Source organism: Haliaeetus albicilla, chromosome 17 (assembly GCF_947461875.1).
Source record: "Haliaeetus albicilla chromosome 17, bHalAlb1.1, whole genome shotgun sequence".
NCBI lineage: Eukaryota > Metazoa > Chordata > Aves > Accipitriformes > Accipitridae > Haliaeetus > Haliaeetus albicilla.
The window spans coordinates 4,205,733-4,231,633 of NC_091499.1; the positions used below are offsets into that span (position 1 = coordinate 4,205,733).

General features: G+C 38.1%; 1 protein-coding gene across 1 annotated transcript in view; it reads right to left on the bottom strand.

Annotated features, from left to right (window-relative positions):
* Window positions 1-25,901, bottom strand: part of LMBRD1 (LMBR1 domain containing 1) — an 83,857-nt gene that overhangs the window by 32,325 nt on the left and 25,631 nt on the right. The window contains exons 6-9 of the mRNA XM_069804591.1: window positions 23,787-23,875; window positions 22,360-22,433; window positions 5,299-5,424; window positions 2,629-2,781 (exon numbers count right to left, since the gene is read on the bottom strand). Of these exons, the coding sequence (XP_069660692.1) occupies window positions 2,629-2,781; window positions 5,299-5,424; window positions 22,360-22,433; window positions 23,787-23,875 (442 nt within the window). The remainder of the gene's footprint in view (window positions 1-2,628; window positions 2,782-5,298; window positions 5,425-22,359; window positions 22,434-23,786; window positions 23,876-25,901) is intronic.

Sequence of the window (25,901 nt, forward strand, 5' to 3'; positions counted from 1 at the left end):
CTGAAGGCCTTCAGCAGCAGGTGGAGAGACTGACACATCTATACAAAGTCCTCATTATCCTTAAGATTAGATAGGAGAACAGTTTATCTCTCTCTTGCTAGCGTTCAAGTATACCACTCTCTATTTATCAAGAGAACAGTGTTCTCTTTGTAGTAGCCTCCATATACTTGGAGTGATGTCAATGCCTTTAAGTCCCCGCTTAAGCTAAGCCACATGAGCATGCTCTGTCCACACAGATCTCAATGTTCAAAACAGAGCACTTCATTTTCTTACATTACTCACCTTAGGCATCTCTTCAGTTGGTAAACAACTGAAGTACCCCATGAAAAAACAGTGGAATACTCCCACCTTACCATTGCTGAATACACTTCCATGTTTCACAACCTGTAGTCTTGTTCATATATTGAGCATATATAATTATGTGCTCTGGAGGTTTTTTTTTTCCCTAAACAGTTTTTATACCTATCCCTAAAGCATACCATATTTCTCTTGCTGCTGAGAGTATCAGATGAAAGTGTGAGAAACCATAATAAAGGAAGGAGAAGCAGTAGATTTTCTATCTACAGGAAATGTTACATTTCGTAGAAAGAAATTAGACTAGTGTGACATTACTTGACAACCCATGCTGACCATTACTCATTTCCTTGAGATCTTCCACGTCTTAATTTTTCAATTTAGTCAAAAGCAATAGCTTCATCTTTGAGTAAAACAGTTATTCTCAAAATTTACTTTAATCCATGTCAAAGAAAGCTTACTCTTCAGAGAAAAAAAAAGGTTTGGCTTTGTTTAACAACAGATCACATGCTAATAGATATTTAGCAATAACAAAAAGTTAAAGCAAGAATATAGGTGGACATTATGCAAAGACAATATTATCATGGAAGTCTGAATGTAGACGCTAAGTTGACACTGTAAAAGACCTCCAAGACTAAGTGCTATTCCTGAACACGTATTCTGTTCTATCAGTCCCAGTAAGAGTCTGCAACTCCAATAAACCTGACCATCCCAAACACAAAGCAGAAATAGCATTCACCATATCTAATACTCGCCTCACAACAAATGGCATTTCTCTTGAAGTGTGAGAAATGGCCATTCTTGAACAATAATATACAAGTTGCACTAAAGACAGAAGTATTGTAAAGCAATAAGCAAAGCTAAGCTGTCTGCTGTACTTCTACATTGATCAGAAGTATATGTGAATATTAAAAGATTTCTTCTTCTTCATGAAAGCCACTAACTGAATGATTGACAGGTTATATACGTGCAAAGACAATTCAAATGTTATTAAAATAACAGTAAAACAGTCCTGCAAGAGTTAAGATATTATTAAGTGATGAACATTATTACTTTCACAGGACAGTTCAAGGAAAAGTCAAAGTAAACAAATTTTGTAACACACTTTATAGTACAACCCTACTCCAAGTGAAAAATCTGTCAGGAAAAATTATCCACCTGCAACTCCCCTTTAGTCTGATTCTTCAGTCAACAAGTCACAGTGACTGTCACAGTTACGGAGAAAATAAATAGCATTCAAACCACAAGAACAAAGAGACACTGGAATACCATGCTGACCGTAAGTGATAATCTGTAAGTAACTAATGATATTGTACACTACCCTATGAGAAGACAATGAACTGTTAAAACCCTACAGACAATAGTTATGGCCAGTGCATTTCCCAAATTTAAGGTTAATGTGAAAAGTTAAAAGAAACTACACAAGCTATTTTGAATCAAAGGAAGAGTCCAAACTGTTAAAGTGAACAGTTAGGGATATTTGTCCTTTCAATGAAAGGGCTAGGTCTAGATTTCTAAAGTACCATAGAAAGATAACTCCACTAAGAATTTTGCACTGAAAGCTTCTGTTGAACTGCAATTTTAGCCCATTTCCATTCGTACTCAGCATTAACAGTAGCAATGACATTAGAGGAAATTGCTTATAGCTCCCCCCCCTCAGCTTTTCAAAGTGCAGCCTACAGTTTCAAGTAACACTAAAATTTCTTCCTACATCTAGTTGGCAAAAAAATACTTTATACAGCAATACTGTTCCATAAAAGCACTGGATTTGAAAACCAGTTATCTTCTAAAAATCAAAGTCCTAAGATCAAAAAGAGACCAGGATCAAAGCTTTGCCCCAGTAATAGTCTCCTTTGCACTGGTTAAGTATCAAGATGTAAGTTCTATACAGCTAGCTTACTACTGACCAAGTAATTACTTGGCAAGATACTCATTCCATATGCATATATTCTCAAAATATCTCTCACTTCTGCTGGCTACATGTAATTTAGATTAACCTGAGCTACCTGACAGCTATAGAGTTCTTCCTTCTCTTCTTCTCATTTTCACATGCCTGAGAAAAGACAAGATACTCAGATTTTCTACGGCAGTGGCAATATAGTAGATCAGCTAGGATTTGCTCCTTTTCAATCTTAATCATATTTTAGGCAAAGTAAAAGGTTTTCCAAGAGCTCAGAACTTGCTATAGGGCTGTCATTCTGTAGTATAATAGTAAACAAAAACATAAGCAGTTGGTATTCAGGATGGTAATTGATAAACTTGACCTATGATTTATATGGGAAGAAGCTGGAAGTTATTCCAATTTAAGTCTCAAAAAGTGAGACAAAGTTTTACCTTCAGAGGTCGGATAGCTTCACAGAACTTCGTCCACCAGCTTTTCTCAATAGACTCCAGATGCCTCTCTCTTCTTCGAAGTGTCCTTAGTCTCTCTTCCAGTTGTTGTACAGTCCGTCTATCCCTTGATGCCAAAGGCCGACCATCTCTGCACTGGTTACCAAAAAAAATAGTGCAAGAGATCAAGGAACATTGAATCAATAGACTTAACGTCTAGTTTAATGAGCTACAACAACTCTAAAGACTTTGTAGTAAATAATTCACACTGTTTCTATGCATAGCAAGAGTATGAAGTACAAAAGTCACAAGCTGCAACAAGAGGAATTCCTATTAGGTGGTAGAAAACGCTCTTCACAACGAGGATGTTCAAAAATTTTACCAGGGTGGGCAGTCTTCATGGCTAGAAACACTTAAAATGCCCAGATGAGATCTGAATAGCCTGATCTAACTTGAGAGGGGTCCTTGCTTTGTGTAGAGGGTTGAACTTGACACCTTTCAGAGGTCCCTCCCAATCAAATTCCATGATGAAGCCAATATATGAAGCTTGGCATCTGTATTTTCTTTCCAGCATTCCACTACAGATACTCAGCTACGTTTCTTGTACTTGCCGTTCCAAAAATTATTCTTACAGAAATCCAAACAAGAAGCACCATTACCCCCAAAATTACTTGAGCATACCAGATAATTGTTTGTTTGATGATTATGTTCAAGAATGTACTGTAATTCTGAGCCTCTAAACACTGAGCAGGCACCATCGCACTCTGTTGTAAATCGAGTAGCAGATCCTTAAGTCTCAGTTATACACTAATAAGCAAAAGCAACAAAATGGGCATTAGGTAGCTGAACCAAAATTGTTTCCAACATTGATGTCATTGTACAACAAACTGATCCTTAAATAAAAAAGATTCTTATAGTTTTAGTACATCTCCTACTGTATATTTTTAAATATTGAAGGTCCCTATTCAGTTTCCTTCCCCTCTTATTTTAAAAGAGCCTTCCTGTAAATAGTGAAACACTTCACACCCAGTGAAGTTAAAGTGAATCTATTTTAGATATATTTCTCAAAGGTTACAAGACTACGACCACATTCTAGGCACATGTAACACTTAAATTGGAGATCACCATGTACTTTTAACAGGAACATATTCTCCATACCCTGTATAGCACCTCAGTGACTCGAAAAGACTTTTTGAAAATGGTCCAAGCTCCCAAGTTGCAAGTCCAAGCTTCAATTACTTAAGACTAATGAAATAAAGCTACCAGGTGTACTAATAGCAGAAGGCCATCCTACATCCTGAATCTTTTCATTAGATTAAGTAGCATACTTTCATGCTTCTAGTTTTCACTGTACATTACTCAGTAACACTCACTTTTTTCATGACTTCATGCAAATGTAACTGAAGATTTCAATTAGACTGAGGCAGAATCCTAATCATAATCCATAAGCCAAAGAAAGTTAGTTTATACTAATGGTGACATTAAAATATAGATGTAACAAAGACTTGCTACTTTTTGATCCTATTTGTTTGCTAGATCGAACAACAAGTCCAGTTGCTTGCAAACTCTCATAATCCAACATAGTCTTCTGTAGTAATGCTCCATTTTTCAGAGGTTTCTCATTCTTTCTTATATTGATTTCAGTAATAGAGATGCCTTTGTTGTAGTAGTAGTCTGTAGAAAACCAAAACTTCACAATTTAAACTGGGGAGACTACTTCTTAGGTTTCACTATGCAACAAGGTTTCTAGAACACTGCAGGTGCCCATACTGTGTAGAGATAGTCAAGTACCAAGAGAAGACTGTTAGGGAACTGTTTCAACACTGCTGAGGTCTACTATCACAAAGCACAGGACAGCCCAGATAGACTGCCAGGATGAAAGTAATGCATTTTAATGCCCCCTCCGCCCACTCAGGGTTGTGAAAACACTGGTCAAACCATTGCCTGCAACAGGTTGGGAAAAGGGTGGGAGATTTCCCCTAGCATCTTGTATGTAAAGGAGAAATCTTATCCTCCTTCAGCTTGTGCTCTTAGGTTTTTATGTGTCCTGCTTCCATTAGGCACAGTGCTTCAGTGAGCTGCAAAGCCATCATGGGTTTACAAATGGCATTAACATCCTTGGGGTGTTTAGGATTCAGAACAGAGTTCCATATGTACGCTTTTCATAAAGAAGTGATTTATAACAGCAAGGTACATTAACTGGGAAGCAAGAATATCTGGGACTGTTATTTATTCATAAAGATGATTAATAGTTTGATGAATCTAACCCATGACAGCTCCATGTGGCAAATATCCAGTGCTGATAACATTGAGTAAGTATCAACAAATTGGATGCCATATCTGGTAGCAGACTAGGTTATTAGTGAGGTTAATATTCTTACCTTCTACAAAGTATCTCTTCCATATATCTCAGCAGGACTGGGGTAGTTTAAGTTTAGCTCACCAGCACCATTATTAGCTAGACAGAAGTAACTACTGCTGCAGGACTGAAAGAAAACCTAATTGCTACTACAGAAGTGACCACATTTGTTTCCAAATAACTCAAATAACTGCAAGCTAGTCAATTCTGACTTACTATTCTTTCTGGAACAAAACCTCTCTATGGCATGACCATAAACTAGTAAGCAAGCAGGAAAAAAGTCATTAAGAAAGTGAGAACAGTGAAGACTATACCTTTGATTTAATCCTTAATAAGTGTTGCTCTACTTCTTCAATATCTTCAGTGTTCTCTAAACGTTCATAAGCCGCACTGGTAGTTCCTTTTATCAAGTTTAGAGGCAAAGCTGACATACCATAAGCCTAAAATAAGAAAGAAACATACATACTCAAATTCTCTGCCATACATTTTGATCTGATAAGGCTGCTTTATGTTGACGCTATAAGGTATCACTGATGGGTCCCCCCCCCTTCTATAGACTTGTACCAAGGCAATCAATTCTTTTCCTTTTTGAAGCAAAACATAACAAACATGCTATGCAGATTCCAGCATCCCACATTGTTCCAATGGTACTTAGCATCCCACAATCACTGAGACAACAGCATGCGTTAAGATTTCATATAAGCATAGCCCACTGAAGATTTATCAAACTAGCCGTGGGGTTTTTATCAAATAATTTAGCTTGCGAAAACCTTAACTTTCCCACCTTAGATCAAAATCAAAACATTATGTAATACAGGAATTTCTAGATATTGAATTTAAGTAGTTTTAGACGCAAAGCATACCCAATTTCTTTGTAGCCAGTAGTCTTCAACTTACTTTTAAAATGAAATTATGTAGAAAGTTGCAGTAAAAAGACACAGAAGAAGCTAGGTGAGCACCTAAACTCAGTTGCATTCCAAGACTGCTTAGATACCTGTTCACATTCATACATTTTGTTGGCATTTACTCCCAGTTAAGTCCTATACCATTTAAAGGGTTTGTCAGGTTTTATGTCAACATTATGCCCAGATTTTTCCAATGCTAAGTCTGTAATCTTTCCACTACCATAAAAGACAGATATTTGAGGTGAGGTAAACAAGAAGAAAATGCCACTATTTCTTCCCTGCTACCTTATGAGTCTTATAGATCTAGGCCAAGGTCAGAAGTGTCTCCAAGCAGTTTAGAGACATTAGCCATCGGCTTTTTTTTTTCTGTGGGTGGGAGGCTGTTGGTGATAGGTTGTTCTCAGTGCAGAGCTCAGCAGGAACATTACTCTTCTCTTAATCACAATTAACACATGCAGTTTTACTAGAGTGCTTGATATCTGTACATTTGCTAACTTCAGAAATGAGCAGTTTTCTAGATTTTCACAGGAATACCACTCCCTCCTTCGAGCACAGCTTTACATTTAATACTGAGAATAGATTTAACACAAATGCTAGCGTGTAATAAATGTCACCATACATGCTGTCAGATCACATGAGCTTTCTGTACAGAAGACTTGATTTCACCTGCTTAAGAACCTACTTAGACATACTAATGTCTCATACATTATACTCAAAGCAAGCCACTGTCCATTTTTTTTGGTTTATTTTTCAACATGCCATATATCCTGCCACCAACACCCATTTCTAAGCCCCTGTAACAAAGGGGTCTTATTTACTATTATTGTAGCTCAAAACCACATTAACTATTTAAATTAATAGCCATTTCAATATAAATAGCTGACACTGAGCCCACAGACTTCAGTTTCACTCTGCAAGTGACAATACTGCATGATTTCAAGAAACATTCCTCCAATTATTATTTCTCCAAGTATTAGGCTACAAAAGCACAAAACAGAAGTTTAGCAGTCTGACAACCTTGTTCACTTACTGTGGAATTAGGTTTCTTATATTCAGAGTGACAATTACCAGTAAATTCTTGGAACAGTGCCAGTTAAGTTCAACAAGCAGACAGCATGTATGTCTCTCAACAGGCTTCAGTCCCAAGGAAACAGTGGTACCTGTTAAATCACTTCAAAGCATTTAAGTAAAGGTAGGAGAAAAGTATTTTCCTTCAAATACTTCTTGAAGTATATATTAGCAAAGAACACATTCAGCTAGATCTTTGACAACCTGTACTACATGACTTTCTTTGTGTAGCTAAAGTATTAGAACTGGTTTTATCATAGACTCCTAGAGAATAAGGTAGGCTATTAGATATCTGCTCAGCATTTCAGGACTTCACAGCTGACATAGCCTCATATGTCACCCAAATATACAGCCAAAAAAAAAAAGAAGAGTATTTGCAGCACTGTTTACAGACTGTTCCAAATAAAGTTAAACTCTATTTTTTCAGCTACAAAAGGTAACTGGTAATTTCAGTCCCTGCCTTAGAGCTTTTTGCTGTAAAAGCTATACAAGGGAAGGACATCTCTTATCACAGGCTAGTGATGGCAATGAAATTTCATGCTTTCCAAGACACTCCAGAAGTTGTGGTTTGAACACAGCTATACAACCACAGAAAGGCCTACCTACAAGATTAACTACTTCAGGTAAGGAAAAGAATTTAACTTAGGCTGCACTTTACAACTCTGTCCATAAATATGGCTCAGTTCTCCCTTTAGAGAATCTCCTTTGAGAGCATTAAGCTGCTTTGTTATCTACAGGAGCTAAAAAGCAGTCTCCCCCAATCCTCCTCTTCTCTACGCTGAAGATAGAATTTCTTCAACCTTTCTTTATGTGTTGCATTCTCCAACTCCCTAATCACTTTCACAAGTCTCCACTGGAGCCTCTAGTTTTCCGTTTCTTAAGCTAGGGGACCAAAACCAGACACAGTATTCCCAGATGTGGCTTTGGAAGTGCCAAGTACAGTGGAATAATCATGTCCCTTGACCTACTGGCTATGTTCTTGCTGATGCAAACCCAGGAGACTGTTTGCCTTCCTGCTGCAGGGCACACTGCTGGCTCATGCTCAGCCTGCTGGCCACTAGGACTTCCAGGTCCTTTTCAGCAGAGCCATCCCCCAGGCAGTCAGACCCCAGCATGAACTGTCGGTTGGAATTAATCCATTCTAAGAGAAGACCCTAACATCTGCTAAACCTGATACCATTCTTGTCGGCACAATCTTCCTACCTGTCAATGTCTCTATGGTGGCTCTTCATTCTATCTTATCTACTTCTCACAGTTTGATATCATTCTCCAACTATATGACTATATACTTAACCCAACCATCCAGATAATTTATGAAGACTGAATAGTATTGGGCCCCTATTGACACTGAAGAGTTCACTCAAGTCTGGCTGCTAGTAGTGTAACTCCAGAATTTAGGTGAAAGTATAAACACCATTCAATTTTGTAACTAGAATGCAGGCTGCAATCTAACCAAGGTCCCTCTGTGGAACCCAAAACATTTCCAGCCACAGCCATAGACATTCAGTATGTAGAACCAAATATAGTAGAGAGATTGCTATGACAGCAGACCCACATAATTTTATAAACCTAAGTTTAGAAGCAATGAGATTTCACCCTTAAGCAGAGGCTTCACCTGTTCTTCAAACAGCTATCATGAACTAACAGATATCAATTATTTACTCAACAGAAATAGTTAAGGAATAAAATTTAGAGTTTCAAATCTTCTAAATCTAAGTTTCTACAAAGCAAACTGCAACCCTTAAAGGGATACATTGTTTTGCAGATGTGAATTATATACTTGAATGTCAAGCTTGCTCTACTGATAAAGGCAGTCTAAGTTCCTTCCTTGAATACAAAAGATGCCAACAGTGAGATGATTATGCAAGTAAGCCTCCCATCATCAGCGGGGGAAAAGCCACTTTGGTCCTTCAAGACAACAAGATATAGAATGAAGGAGAGAAAGATGAGTCATCTCATGTGATGTGTCACAGGTCTGAACAGAAGCTGTATTCGCTCAGTTTCAGGGCTGCATCTCCCTTCAGGCTGATGTAGAACTTCAAGGCTGCCCTGAACAAAGTTTTAATCCCCTGGGCTAGTGCAAGTGTTAAGTTATTCAAGGACTACTATTTTGGGCATCTGCAACTCAGCAAGCAAGCAATGTATTGGAGATAGCACAGGAAAACCAAAGCTGGACACTAAAGCCAAGAGAGGGGCTTGGTCCTGAGACACATTGTGGGTTCAATTATTAGAATATGCATAGAAACAGATCAGAAGAGCCTTTAAAGTAGTTAGGACAAGTTAATTTACACACATGAATTTTGATAAAACAACTAATTAAGTCTTGACATATTTACACCACTGAAACAATAGTTTCCAGGACTTATTTTTAGACAACCTTTGGCTAGAAGCATTAAGTCAGATAAGATACACTGCACTGAAAAATAAAAACAGTTATCCGAACGTAACAGGCAATTACAGCATACATGGTTGTTTTCTCCACATAGGTTCTTCAAAATGAACTGAATCTAGTACTAAACACTAACTGTTCAGGCTGGTATCTGATAACACATGCTGCAAGGTTAGGTCTTTAAAGTCTCAGGCTGCTATCTCTGCTGTTACTGACTGCCTGATCAGCTTCATTGAAACCCCATTTTACAGTAAAAAAAAATTCTAAATTTATAGTTAAAACAATTTATTTTGGAGAAGGTTCCCCTCTCTTGAATCCCCACAAGTGATCCATATAGATCACCCCCTATCAGTTAGCTTAAGGGCTGGAAAGCCAAACCCTAAGAGCTCACTACCTAGGAAGTACCAGTTAAGGTCATCATCTGTGAGCAAGTGTCTCATTCTGATTTGAGCATCTGCCCACAGGCAATACAGATAATATCTCTGGATGGATGAAGTTCATATTTATACTTCCTAGATTTCTTGAAGTAGGTGGCCTTCTACTCTAAAGAGAAAACTAAAAACCAAAACAACTTAAAGCAACAGAAAAAACAGCTTACCTATCCTATGAAAAGAACAGTCTAAATAAAGCTCTTCAGACTTCTTCCTTATTTGTTATTCACAGAAGCAGTAGCTAGGCCTGAGACAGGAATTTGCAAAGAAACCTGTCATCAGCGAAGCAAGAGCCTGTAACTCACATGAAAGCAACAATTCAATACTGTTTATGCAGTATCAGTAGGCATTGAAGAACAGCAAGAAGCATACTCTAGATATTCTCTCAGCATGCCATTGAACCCAAATATACTCTGTGCTCCAGACAGAGCACTGAAATACCTCAATAGATATTACATGAGCATTCCTTCCCATTTGCTTAATCTTCACTTCTCCTGTATCCCCTTCTTTCCCATTCTGTCTGCAGTAAACCTAGCTATTCTCCTCTCATTCCACAGTTAAGATTCAGAAAGAAGAGTTGCTGTTTTTATCCTTTGGTCTCTTGCAGACTCAGTATCTTAAAACACTTTAGACTTGCCAAACTCACATAGCCCATGGCTAGATAAGGGAATAGCCTCCTTTCTTATTAGTAACCAGGTATGTTAATAGTCACTCATAAGCAGAAGACAGAAAACAAGTGAAGTTGAGACAAGTTGTAAAATCATGTTTTACAGAAGCTGCAGCATGCAACTATGTCAAGGATAAACCCTTGAATATTAAAAAAATTCAGAAAGTTTCTCCACTGGGAACCATAACTGCTCGTTTAACATTTTTAAATTGCACAAGGTATGAAACAGTTGCACTGAAAAGGGTGTATTAAGGTGGGAACACATAATAATCAGCCAGATCAGCCATAAGGAACACAGAAAAAACACACTGAAATTAATATAGCAAATGCCTTTAGAAAAGAGTTAAATGAGTTAAAGGTAACTTTGAACACCTAGTGCAAAAAGCCTGAAGCCATGAGGCATCACAGTTTAACTAAAAGTTGATTATGTTCCACTTTCTACATCTGCTATGTTCAGCTAAGATATGGTCTAATGATTAACTTGTGGCCCAAACAGGATAATCTCTCCTTTTTAGAGATCAAACAGAACAGGTAAGTTGTTTCTGATCAGCTTGGTACACAACCAGCACTGTAGTTGAAGGTAGTTCAGCAACTTTTTCGGTTCAAGATATTTAAGAATTAAACGTGTGATTTCAAGAAATTATCAGAAAGTACTTGTGTAGCACAGCAGACAGACTCCCCATTCCATTTATTTTTAGAGGTTCATATATCAAGCAGATGTGGCTTTTAAGCGCTATCACTGAGGTGCTTTAAAAGGTATATATATATATTCTTGCACAAGTGTAGAAATTAATACTGACAAACATTTCTTGCATAGCACTGCCCTCTAGCGAAGTCACATGAAACAGCCAAATAAAAAAGAAAACTCTATTAGAGGCACAAGAAATGCCCACAACTTTCAATATACAAATATTAAAATTCCGATTTTGTTACAACAGCTTGTTTCAAGGCTTCACCTGAAAGTGTGACCATGGAGGACAAAGTGTTCAATTCTACCAACTACACTGTGATCAAAAATGCATCTATTCAAGTTAAACAGCTAAACTCTAGTTCAGGATATGCAGTGTTTTAAAGAAATACAAGTCAAGTACAAGTTAGTTTGTTTCAATACATATATTCCCCCCCCCCCCCCCATTTCAAGAATATTTTGGTATAGAATTATGTTAAGCATGAAGTAAGTCACACTGTGATGTCTTTTATCCCTCACAGCACTTGATACAGCTCAGTTGCCTATACTGAACACTATTTCATATGGATACAGTGCACCCTCGTCAGCATTGCTTCCGATGGAACAGGTAAGCTAGTCCAGTTAAGTAGTCTCAAGTGTGGGGCACTTTCATATGTCATACCAATACAGGCAACGCTTCTGCGCCTGAACTAGGACTCTACCTTACTTGAAACTGTTCCTTTCTTCTCTGCGCACCTAGACTGCACAGTTTTCTTGAAAAGTAATCCAACTCTACAAGTAACAGCTACTTTCTCACATTAAAGAAAACTGTCTCCATCTCTGGCTACCTACACATTATCATTCTAAAGATAAAAATTGGAATTCAAGTATTTTATTTCTAGAACACCATTAACCATGGCAAACACTGACAGTGCTTCACACATCCTCCCTAAACTGTAAAGCGTGAAGGAGAAAACCTCCTAAATGCACCTGGAGATGGCAGACCATCTCATGGACAATTGTATATTTTTTATTTTTATTTTTTGGAAAAGCTCATGCCATACAGCTTGGAAAATCATTCAGTATATTAACTAGTAAAATCTCAGTTCTTTCATGGAAAGTTTTAGTATCCAATCTTCAGTTGCTATAAGAGCACGTAAGTTTCTGTGTAACATTGCTATAAAAAAAGCCTTAAAGCATGGAATGGATTGAACAAACTGAACTGGTATGTTCAGTATGGTATTTCTTGCATGATCTGTTGTACACAACATGAACAGTGCATTAAGTACTTGTTTATCCATTTCTAACATTCATCACTACAGTATTTTGCTGCACATTCACTTGTGTTTCATATTATTGTTTTCTCTCCACCATACAAATAAATAAGTGAGACAATGTTCGTGTCAGTGTTTAAGTGGACAAAAAAAATGCAGTCAAGGTTTGTAAGAAGCAGAAACCAAGTATGACAGCCCCTATCCTACAGTTGTTGCACTATGCACAGTGAACTTGTACTTGCTGGACATACAACTGAGTCAGAGTTGACTTTTTTACAGATAAGACTGAACCTAACTATTTTGACCAGCTGCCATCTTCTGCATTGCTCCATCAGGCTTAGAAGAGCATTAACAACCAAAGATAAACTTCCTTTCAAGCTGCAACTCTAAAATCTCAAAAGTACAAAACTACCATTGATCCAGCAGTTTAAAACATTTACAGTTCTTCAAGAGTGTAGTAGGAATCAGGCTGTTAAAACAAATAACACCCAAATTGGTTTGCTATTTCAGTTATTTACTGCTTCATGGAGAAGTGAACATAATCAAATAACTACTTTTCTTTTATATTTAAGAATTGACATTGAAGTGATGAAGTGGTAATGACAATGAATGCTACTAACTTCTGGATTTCTCAGTAATCGATTACTACTGATTTTCTTTTAAGTATACAACGAGTGCTTTTAAGGTTAGACAAACTAAAAGGTTTTAAGCTTTCTGGCTGTTAATAAAAATAAGTCAACTGTAAGAAAAGTAAATCATACTCATAAATTAGGTGTGAAAAGGTCATTAAATTTGTCAGTAGACAAACAGAGCTTTGTAACATATCTTTCAGGATAGAGGAAAAAGGATCACTTCACAATTTCATATGAAATCAGATAATGCTTATGAAGTGTTTTGGAAAAATTACAGAGCCAATTATAATCATCCTTCAAGGACATGCTAAATGAGATGCACAAGATCACTCAAAAATTAATCTGCCTATCATTGTGTGATTAATACATTATTCTGCCTTGAATTCAAATAGCAATCTGGAGCTGACAGCAACTATTGTCTTAATACCTAAGGCAATGTAAAACCATTTCAATGCAAAACACATTAATGAAAGAATAAATGTAAGCTACATCATCTGTGAAACAGTTTCAAACAAAGCACTGCAGCACTAATTTATCATTTTCTTGTTATATTCCACATTTATAGACATGGAAAGCTGTTAGTATAAATCATCAAGGTCATGGATTTGCAGAGCCCCCCTGAGGATCACTTGTTCACATTTCTTACAAAACAATTTTAAATATCAAGTGCTGTACTTCGTATTATGCATTACATAACACCAAAAAAGTAGACTTTGTGTTAGTAAAGCTTTAAAGCAGAAAAGCAACTACCAATTCAAGATAATGTTGAAAGTTGAACCATACCAAGAAATAAGTTTAAACAACATTACACATTTTAACACTGCATGTACTTGAGAAAAGTGACATCTGTTTATGCTCCTGTCAGCAATATTAATGTATCTATTGTGAGCAATTGTAGACTTCATATATACTTTTGATAAAACCACTATTTTATTATTTCCCCTTAAGAAGTTAAAAATTTAGAACACACATCTTCCCTAGTTGCCTGTTTTTCCCCCTTTCCCAGTCTTCTAAAGTGTCAATTAATGTCATGAAGACTATTCTTCAGTGTATTCAGCAAGGAAATGCAACATTAAGCGTGAGTTTTAGTATTATATTCTAGAAGACCATGCTAATAAGGATCAGCTCAAAGTTAGTCACAAGAAACTTAACTGCAGCTTTCGCAGCTAAAAAATACTTTTATATTTTGACTTCCTTTCACAGAAGCATGCAAGTTTGCTTCTTGTACAACCAAGCTTTTTAAAGTTACAAAATGGAAAAAAGTCATTTGTATTGCTTAGATTAAGAGTATTAAATGCGGTTTTCTTCACCCCCAGAACAGGCATATTCTCCCTTTCACTTACACAAGGAGCTTCTGCAAATTGCCACCTATCAAACTATTTAAAAGTTATTACTACCCTCTGACATAGAATAGTCTTGCAAAAGTTAGTAGTTACTAAAACATAGACTTACCTACTTTTCTGAAGATACTGCATACTGTTTTTCAAAGCACCCACTGCGCTGCTTTGAACGTAAGTGGTACTGAGATGAATAAAGCATAGTAAGAATCTCTAATAAATCATTTTCTCACAAAATAACAGCTGTGACGGAACAAAACCTTTTACAACATGAGTTAAGTGAGGTTATAACAGTAAAACCAGTATTGTCAAATTAAATTAATCCAATAAAGAACCAACCTTACTGTCAATCACTGTCCCCTCGAACTTTTCATAGGCTACAGCCAAGCTTAAACACAGAAGACATCTCACACCATGAGGTACCCACAGTAAGTGCGGTACCATCAGTACCACTGCTAAATCCTGCAAGTCCACTTAGTACACAGACTGCAGAACCTCTGGAGATCATCTGGTCCAACACCTCAGCTCAAGCAGGGTCACCTAGAGCTGCTTGCCAAGGCCCATGTCCACATGGCTCTTGCGTATCTCCAAGGAGGGAGACTCCACAATCTCTGAGCAACCTGTGCCAGTGATCAGTCACCCTCGCAGTGAAAAAGAGTTTCCTGACGTCCAGAGGGAACCTCCTGCGTTTCATTTTGTGCCCTTTACCTCTGGTCCTGCCACTGAGCACCACAAAAAAACCTAGCTCCATACTCTCTGCACTCCCCTTTCAGATATTTGTACACATCGATAAGATTCCCCCGAGCCTTCCTCTTCTCTAGGCTAAACAGTGCTAGCTCTCAGCCTTTCCTAATGGTAGGCAAGTCCCTTAATCACCTTTGAGGCCCTTCAGTGGACCCCTTCCTGTAGCTCCATATCTCTCGTACTTCGGAGCCCAGAACTGGACCCAGCACTCCAGGTGTGGCCTCACCAGGGCTGAGTAGAGGGAAAAAATCACCTCCAATGACCTGCTGGCAATACTCCTCCTAATGCAGCCCAGGATACCATTAGCCTTCTTAGCAGCAAGGGTACACTGCTGCCTCATGGTTAACTAGGTGTCCACCAGAACCCCCAGGTCCTTCCCTTCAAAGCTGCTTTCCTGCTGGATGGTCCCTTGCACGCACTGGTGCCTGGGTTTGGTCCTGGCCAGCTGCTGGACCTTGCACTTACCCTTGCTGAACTTCACGAGGTTCCTGTTGGCTCATTTCTCCAGCCTGTCAAGGTCCTTCTGGATGACAGCACAACCCTCTGGAGCATCAGCCACTCCTCTCAGTTTTGTGTCACCTGCAGGCTTGCCCAGGGTACACTTTACCCTATCATCCCAATCATTAATGAAGATGTTGAACAGGACTGGACCCAGTACTGACCCCTGGCATACACCTCTAGTGACTGGTCTCTAACTAGATAGATTTCATGCCACTGATCACCGTTCACTGGGCCCAGCCATTCAGCCAGTTCACAGTCCACCTCACTTTCTGCTCATTCAGCCTACGTTTCATAAGCTTCTCTGAGGATCTTATGGGAGACCCCCCACGTGGGCTAGGTCTGGCTTCGCAATGGGGATTTGGAAAATGCAGATCACTGACAAGATATTTTAGCATGGTATAACAGTACAGTAATTGTGTCAAGAGTTGAAGGCTGAAGTGGGAAGCATTACTGAGAACAGTTTAGTTCAGAAGTGTTCTTCAGAATACAACTTCTGAAGCTTTAAGAATTAAGTGCTATGCATATCTGTCCATAAACTTGCTTTCAGAATTTTGATTTACTTTTTAAAAAATGGTACTGTAGCAATATGAGTAAGGTATAGACCTAAACTATTGTTATACTCCATTTCAAACAAATCATGCTGTTAAAACAACAGTATTCTGCTTTATCACACAACTAATTGATTTTTTTTTTTTTTTGGTCCTAACCTGTAAGTTCGCTACACTCCATAAAAAGTTTTAAGTTTTTGGAAAATTTAGAAAATTCAATTCTGTGCCCACCTCCTAATAAAACAAGGACCTTAGGAAGAAAAACTGCTTATTGGAATGGCCATAGTAAAAAACCAGAAACAAAGCTAATAAAACAGAGGTTTATAGGGCAAACATAAGAGGCAATTTGAGAATTTACTGTTACGGACTTTTTAAATAAGGTGAGACTGTCAAATACAACTAAGATGTCTGCTCCAGCTTATCTTTATATACCACCTTCAAAATGTTTAGCCTCATACTAGACACCTTTCACCTCCCTTTACAATCAAGCATTAGAGAAGCCGTTTTTCCTATAAAAGGGTAACACTAGTGAAAAAGGTTCAGGCTCAAGAACAACACAGCCCACTGCCAGACACTGTTATAGGTCCAGAGAAGCCACAGTTGCCACATTCTGCAGGACTGTCCCAAATGTCATCACTTGGAAAACTAAACAGAACAGGCCAATTAATTCCAAACTTTGAGTGGAAAATAAAGATCCTCTCTAAACACTCCTTTTAGTCCTCCTCAGTCATCTTCTTTGCATCTCATTTCTATTCTCATTTGAATGACATGGTGTTAAGAAATGCCATAAAACATTTAATTTGCTACTTTAATCAAATATTAGCTGTTGACTGCTGAAGATATTTCATAGCAAACAAACCTTGAATTTAAATCTAATTCTTACAATAACTCTTGCTTTTAATCAAGAGCATCTGCAAAAACATATACCATCTTCTGTATGAAGTTGTCACTGAAAGCAGTTTTGAGGAAGCCATGACCTTCCCTGAGAGAAGCAACTCTTCCATTAACTCCTTAAGCTGGTAATTTCAATGTTAGTACCCTCCCAGTGATTTCCCTTCAGGGATGAGATGCTTTCAGGTTCAATATGTATTACTAATCCCTTCCCAAACTCATAACTAGTATTTCACAGAAATTGAGGAACTTCAGATTTTTTCCCACCAAATAAGTTTTTTCTTCAGCATCTTCAGCTTTAACAGTGTATTTCATGCCACCCCATTCAGAAGCTGGGGACAAGCTCACAACTCAACAGCTAAATCCTGCATTTTTCCCCTCAAACTACAAGAAAAGCTCTTCTCTGTATGTATCACTAGGTCAAATTTAGTGAACTGATTTTGATATTCGAAGCAATAGAAAATGAAAGCCAGCGAGCTAACATAATGACAACCACAAACTATAGTGTTATCTACCTTTTTATCACACTCAGTAACACAAGTCCTCAGTTGTCAGCAACTCTGGTCCAGCATGTGTTGTTCCCCACCAATCCCCTCCACCCCAAAAACAAAGGCACCGAATGTTACAGTATCACATGGTCTGGTAAGAAATGTGTTCTCTTGCATGAATAGCTCAACATGTACTTCAGAGTAACACATTACATCACCCCAGGCCTTGAGAGGCCCAGAACACTGGATCAATGCTGATGGTACTCCTTAAAAAATAGATTTTAACTAGATTAGCCATTGGGCTAAATTGTTAGTTCCATAATTTAAATAGTAGCCATTTACAATCAAGAACACCACCCCCCCGCACGGGGGGGCCTCCTGTGGAAGCAGGAGAACATGTTTTCATAGAGAAAGCCTAGGAGCATACACATACAGAAGTGGGCTTTTGCTCTCAGTATCTACACAAGTTCAAGGCTGCCTGCTGCCAGTGTGAAAGCCTCTTTTCCTGGGTTCTCACAGTATTGTATAATACCACAGTGCAAAAGCACAATTTTAGAACAGCCATAACGTAATTCTTCACACTGAAGGCCACACAAAAGCAGCACTGTTAACATACATTTGACTAATTGTAGAATGGATAAATTGTACTTCAAGTGACTTAAAAAGAATCACTTGATTCATCTGTTTCATGGTATTCTTCCACAAATAACATTTTAAGATTAAATCAGTCAACTGCAGTCAGTGCAGGCACAGCATTCCCATTTACTTTTAGTATTTTGTGTTAAATTAGTAGGCATTCGATGTAAAAACATTCTTAATTAGGTATGAAAGTATTCTCTAACATATCACTTATTACAATACAACCTTCATTAGAATTTCAGAATAGATTTTTTCTTTAGAGTAAAAAGGTGAATATGATTATACAGAAGACCAGATACACCTGTTCTTAGCTTCCCTTTAACAACAGAATTGCAACACTTGCAATGGAACAGATGGAGAATATTCAAAACTCAGGGGAACATTATAAAAATTCAGTTGTCTATACTACAAATCCTCAACACCTAACTAGTATATACCAAAGATCTAAGATCACCTCTGTTCAGAAACAAGGGAACTCGGACATCACAGATTGTGTCCCCATCTTATTCTCTCTACCCTTTCTTCCCCATCATTTGCTAAGCACTTGCAGAAATTTTTGAAGTAGGTGTCTTTGTTCTTGTGTTCACCCTTATATAAAGGTATTTTCGTGTTTAAAAAAAGAAATCTACCACCAATTATCAAACAGTGGTTTGATGACTAAGCACAAAGGCCTCCCACCTTTAGAAACTGGGACAAACAGTTTGATAGGCATGCAGAGAGCTGGCTAAAAAATACAGGAGCTTAACTACTTACTCATCAGATGTCTGAAGTCAGAAGCAAGCATTATAGACAAAGTCTCATAGACTTGCCTGCACACTAATTCCCTTGTCCTATCTAGAGGTTCTGGGCGAGGGGGGTTTATACAAGACTAACACAGCAAAAAAATCCACAACACGAAGTGGGGAGTTACCAAGAGAAAAACAGTTACTCTTTCCAGAATCACACTTCTCCTCCCAACTGGAAGGAGTTGAGTAATCCAAACTGGTAGAGACTGTGAAGCTATACTCTGGGCCAACCTCTCCCCAAGGCTTAGGGAGTGTGACAGCCCAGGAACTTTTCACTACTGAAGTAACTTGTGCATTAAGTGTACCACTGGGAAAAGCCCAGCCCACAATATAAACTGGAATGCAGGTACTCGGCATCCACATGCTCTCGAGGTCACACTCACAATTCACTCTTCAGACCATGAGAACAGCACTGCTCATGCTGTCATGCTGTTACAGGTGGAAATTGCTTACATTAGGAAGCCTGGCCATCACTGGCAGTGGACAAAGTGTTACGAAAGCACTAGAGCATAAAAGAATCTATTCCTGCTCCAACTTTGAGAGCACAGACCTTCTAATAAGTGGTTTTCACTGTCCATGACATATTTGTACCTCAGTCCACCCACATATCAAAGACAGCTCACTGTTTTCAGCATAAGATTCTACGAGAGCCTGCAAACAATGACAAAAAACAATGACCAAAAACACTCTGAGGTGGACAAGAACCACCTCCTGTGTGAGCCCATCCCTAAACCTTCTGTGAAATAGCTCCTCCATTTCTCCTACCCTGCCATAACACCTACTGTAAACAGAAGGGATAATTTCAGAAGGATCAAATACAGCAGTTAAAAACAAAGCAAACAATTCCATGTTCCAGGCATTTGCATGGACAGCTTGGTTGAAGTTTTCCAAGCAGCAAACTAGCCTAAAATTTTAGTAATTAAGGCATTCAGAGAAGACTTTTAGCTCATGCTAGATGTTTCACCTTATGTACCACCCAGTATTTGTACAAGTCTTAAATACAGTAAGACTAAGGCAACAAAATTAAGGACAGAGGTATTGTCTTCATCTGAGAAACCACACAGACACAGCACACTGAAGTTATTGAACATTAAACAGAAGTCACCTATTTCCAGGTTCAGCTAGTTTTGAGGACAGAAGCATATCGTGATACTCAGCTGAATGGTGCCTACAACCAAACTGTGCTCCAAAAATAAATAGGGAAATAATGTCAGAAGTAGGTAATATTAGCAACAAATCAAAAAACTTCCAACTGCTACTTTCTTAAACATAGTTTATATTTCAGTCAGCAATAAATTTGTGCAAAATAAAACAACCTTGCATTTTAGATGCTTATAGACATTTACTAACAGTTATAAAAGCCATACTTGGGTAGCTGTTTAGAAAAACAGTGAGGATATTCTCCCAGCTAATGAGTTTGTTCTTAACGTTAGTCTCATGGAGGTTAAAACACATTACATGTGCTCTGCAGTGATGTAATTGAACAAGAGATTAATCCTTCCTTCCATAATTAAGGGAAACAAATTTGCTAAAAGCTGACATGTTATTACAGGCTAGGCAAAGGTCTGGATCTTTTTTGACCAGCACACAATCTAGATGTCAGCAATATAGCCTGAATGATTTAGTGACCCCTGTCAGTCAGAAAAGGCTTAAAGTAATAAAATTAACAATTTAGGTCAAGTTAAAGCACTTAGTCAGCAGGGCCGAGAGCAATTCAGCTCACCAGAGATACCTGCTAGCTGATCCACCAAATTGCTCTCCTACCTACTGCACAGAGCATGATGACCACCGAGCTGTCAGTGTTCTGACACTTACATCTAAGACCCTGTACTAAATTGCCTCACATAATCCTGCTCTAACTTACACCACCTGAAGTCAGTAGTATAGAGACAGAAAATCATTAGCTATTCTTGTTACTCAATTTAGATTTGTTTAAGATTAAGAGTCTAAAGGTATTATTTAGCAGGTACTTTAACCACTTAACTAGTTAGGACTAAAACACTCTTCCCTCTTTCTTGTATCATTGTTCTACACTAATTTTATCCATTTATCCTTTGCCTGACAACAAGCTAACACAAAACATCTCCTTGGCTAGCAATGCATCAAAATAACTTACTTCATGAGCCATTTTTACAGAGCCACTTAGAATTCACTAGCAAGGCTACATAGGAACAACTTTACTATGTTAGAACCAGGCTGCAATGGAAAAGAAAGTTACTTTAGCAAGGACACAAACTTAAAGATGAAAACCTATCAGGAAAACACTGACTTCTGAGAAGTTTTAAAGCTTTGTCTGCAGTTACCTTGAGCTTTAAAACTTGATCTTTGTTGCAAAATTTTACCATGATGACAAGTTAATACATGTAGCATTACAAACAGGCTGATTATTCAGTGACTGAAGAAATAGAACAGATTGGAAAAGCAAGTGACCACATGAACATCAAATATTGGTCAAAGCTAGTAAGTTAAAATGGTTTCTTTCCTTTGCACATAAAAGCAAGAGTGAAACAGTTTAAGTTACATAGCCTTAATCATATGATTTACAATCAGTTACAGAATGAACACTTCCAAATCCTTTCAAACTACAGAAAGAACTACAGTAGTTTAGTTGCATGCCTAGGACTACCAAGAATATTCCCTTTAGAAAACAAGCCTCTAAACAGTTTCAAATTCTATTTGCTTTTAACTTCTTAGCTATTCTTGATTTAAGCACATCTCAGATGTTGCAGATTCTTTATACCTGAATCCTGACATGCATAAATATTTACCCTTACTCAAATTCTAGAAATACAGAACTGTGAAGCAATGCTCTGTTAAAGACATTGCTTTTAATTTATTGAATGATGAACAGCCTTTTACAAAAGAGACAGTTATGATCGAGAACATTTTGCACACTACTTCACAAATCAAGTTATTCTGCCAGACTTTTCTTTGTAAAGCTCTGTAGAGATAAAAACATCAGCGTAGAAAAGTTGTAGTGAAGCTTACATTCAGTATTATAGACTGACCAGACCAAATCCAGGTTATGCCATAGTTAAATGAATTAAAAAAAGAAGCAGTATTTAGTTCTCCACTGCTGGATGGAGAAGGAGACAGAGGCTTAAGAACAGGAGGAGCCAGTGAATGTTACAAGCCATAGGCAATAATGTGACCTCCACCTGCAGAAAGACATTGAAATTAAGTCTGATCTGTGCTTAAGTACCAAAACAGTGGTTCTTAAACTTGCAGTAAAAAAGTTATTCCTCTCATTCCAAGAACTCAGAAGTAGTGTTTCGAACCATGAAAATCCAGAGCTAGAAGACACTGTTGAAGCTGTTTAGCATGATGACAGCTTTCCATACAAGTACAGCCGGTGATAACTGCAAATATCATGAATGCAAAGAGCTGAAACATTTGTGTAACAACTTACTGTGTAAGTGATAGCTGCCAACATTCCAATCACAGTCAAGGAACTAATGGAAAATGAAAGAGCAGTCAAGCCATCTGCAAAAAACAAAACAAAACAAAAAAGCCTGTTGAAAATTCCAATAGTAGAGGTATAAGAACATTTCTTACTTAACTGGTTTCCTGAAGATACTTAACATCATTAGGTTGAAGGAAGAAAATTGAGACATAGTTACCAGACATCACAACTCAGATGAAAAGTTCACCTGGCATAGTTTTTTGTCAGCAGTAGATCCTCCTCCAATACTGCAAGAAGCAGGACAGTCATCTCACCTTTGCTACAAGGTCACAGATGTTGCATTCCATCAAATGGTTGACTAGCCACTAATGAACTTGCTCCCACAGCTGTCTAATGCCTCTTCAAGACTTCTGGCCTCCACAGGGTGCTGTGGTAAATTTTCACAATTTGCACATGCATTCTGGATGGCTCATCTTTGTTTTGTTTGTTATCCCCTGATTTCTCATAATAAAGCACTATCCAGAGAATCAGGCAAGCATGAATCCTTCAAACAACCAAACAAGCCAGACTCCGGGCTTCAGCTTCACCCAGACCACATACATGGAGATGCACAAACTGGAAAAAGGTCAGGGGACTAAGAAATTACTGTAGCCTTACTATCACTATAGAAATGAAAAGAGATAGAGGCAAAGCATTACCAAACTCATCCCCAAAGGCATCAAACTCCCCAAATCCTCCTGCATAATTTCTCAAAACAGACAGCCCTGTCCCTAACCTCACCATGCAGGACACAATATGGCAAGCTTTTTTTGGTTAAACAGTAGCATGGAAACTTATAGTAGCTATTACAGAAATTAACTTTAAGCAATCAATTTCATGTTTGCACCCAGTCATAATAACTGAACTATTTAGTGTTCTCTCCCATGTCCTCCCCTTCCCTCTAGTTAAATCAAGAATTTAGAGCACAATAACTTTTATTCCTACATTTGGAAAGTGGCATCAAGTCTGTCTTAGCTCACCTATAAAACACTTTGTTCACACCTTCGCTCTGAAAACACACCCTGGCTAAGTAACATTTAAAAGCTATGTTAAGTGAAGACTCCATGGAAGAACATACTTTCCCCTCCCCACCATTAATATCATAGGACACAACATTGGAATCCTTGGTGTCAAATGGGAACTGTACTGAAAGCAGACACTGCCAGTGTCTCCTCTCTAATGAGAGTTCCAGTTCGTGGTTTTTTTGTTGGTTTTTTTTTTGTCTGAAGAGAAAGAGAATAATCTTATTGCAAAGATTTAGTGTAGATGAGCAGTTAGAGTCCAGTTAGAAAACTGTCACCAAGCAAGTTAGTTTTCTTATTCAGTCAATGGCAAGTATGCCAAGGTGAGTTAGTAGCAAGTTATGCAAAGCTCAGAACAAATCTCAAACTTACGACTACTTCCAAATTCTTCAAACAGGAGCTTCACTTTCTCCCACTCTGTGGAATTCTTCTTGTTGGGAATATTCAAAGGAACAAAAGCACTGTAACAGAGCAAAAAAGCCATCTCACTTAGCCCAACAGTCAAATATCAAAAGAATTCTACTTCTAAGTTAAGAAAATAGAAACCCATTTACTCCTGAAGAAAAATTGTATGACATTAGGTTTAAAGAATTCTGAAGGCAATGCTTCATTTTATTCACATTCCCCTCAAATGCTATATTTAGATCAGCAGAGTACATGTGTGAGTGTGTGCAGAGGCAGGTTTGAAGTCAATGAACAAGTGATTTTCTATTTACCAGTCCTAACAGAGGTAAGGACCCTACATTCAAGCATCATTAAAAGATGTATCAATCTGATTTACTATCCGGGTTTGACTCATGTGCTGAGGAGCAAAAAGACTTTAAGCATCAATTGAGACAAATTCTCTTATAAATCCACACATCTGGAAGTTAGATTAAAACAATTAATGATTCCCCCACCGAGCATTAATTAAAGTTTAAAGGGACATTTATCTTCCATTATTACACCTAAAATAACACATCTGCTGCATTCCATTCTTTGTTCTGTAGTTGGCCCAGAGAACTGAACTGTAGAGAAGTTCATTAAATGTTTTTGACCTTCCAATAAGCGGAGACTAGCAAAGAGTGCTCAGAAGAACATCAGGTAGAACAGTCCCCTAGCTGACAGCTTCCTGCTGTCAGTCTGCCCATTTAAAGTCCAATAGTAAGAGTAACTCTTCAGCATCTCCATAGGCAAAACATCTAGTTGGGTAAAAGCTGGAAAACAGAACCTCCATACAAACCTGAAACCATAGATTCCAGACATAGAACAGAACACGTACAAGTCATGGGGAAGTCTGATTTGGAGGGAAATGTTTTAGGTAAAGAATGCGAGAACCCAACCAAAGTCCATAAGGAACGCTCACAAATATCTTTTGGACTTTTATAAGAAAAAAGTACATAATTAGATCCCTGCTTCAAGTCCCAATAAACACATGAAAAATAAATATGCATCTTCCAGAAGTATGCCTCATACTTCAAGTACAGAACATAAGCATGTGTTTCAAAGGTTAGTGCTAAACTAACTGTGTGCACTTATAATCATCACATCAAAACCAAAACCAAACTAGTACTCTGCAAACAAAGTTAAAGTTTTATTTTTTAAAATCTTAACTTTTAAAAAGTGTATGATTTTTAGCTTCTTGACTGTGCAGGAGGTAGATTAAGGCTAGCATTTACGTCAGTTGATGCATGCTTGCTGACCTTAGATTTTGTTCTTCTATCTGCCTCTAGTAGTAATTCTTTCTGTAAAATAGCATCCAGGCAAAATTAAGACACAGGTACTAAAACAAGGTTAGGCAAAATTTCTACTTACAAGAGATAGCAACACAAAAAAAATGCAGTGTTATTTGCTAAAAATGGTTAAAATAGGAGACTCTGGGAAACTAAGTGAGCTCAAGCCCTTTTATTTTAGCATCAGTATGAATTTGCTATCTGTGGACCACATGCAGGGAACAAATGAGATGTAAGAACAACTTAGAATATTTATAACTTGCTTGCCTTTTTTCCCCCCCTCCAAGAGCAATAAGGTTAAAATATTTAATTTTTTTTCTGAGACTACCTACAATCAGCATGTCAAAGGACACTAATCAGAGCCAAAGCCACGGTACCCATTATACACACTTTTCAATTAGTACTCAGCTAAATCTTGACTGAAGGAGATGGACATCTCATTCTGCTCCTGTTCAGGTTCCACGCACCAAGGGCCTCAGAGGAATACAAGTGCTATAAAGTCACACACTTTAGTTCCAAGGAAGCAGGAATCTTGTCCCCCTTCCTGAACAGGGTCCCTCAACTAGTAGTAAACTAGCCAGAAGGCTAACTAGCCCAGCTAAGCAGACTTTTGGCCTCTAGCTTAACAGGCCACAAGAAGAACAAGACAGAGTTAGCGTGCCTAGCCATCTAGAAACCTGCGTCCACTCCACACTCCCAAAGGATCTCTAAAACACAGCCCATCCATTGAAGCAGCACAGCACACAGCAGTTTAGGCCTATTCTTCATGCACGCT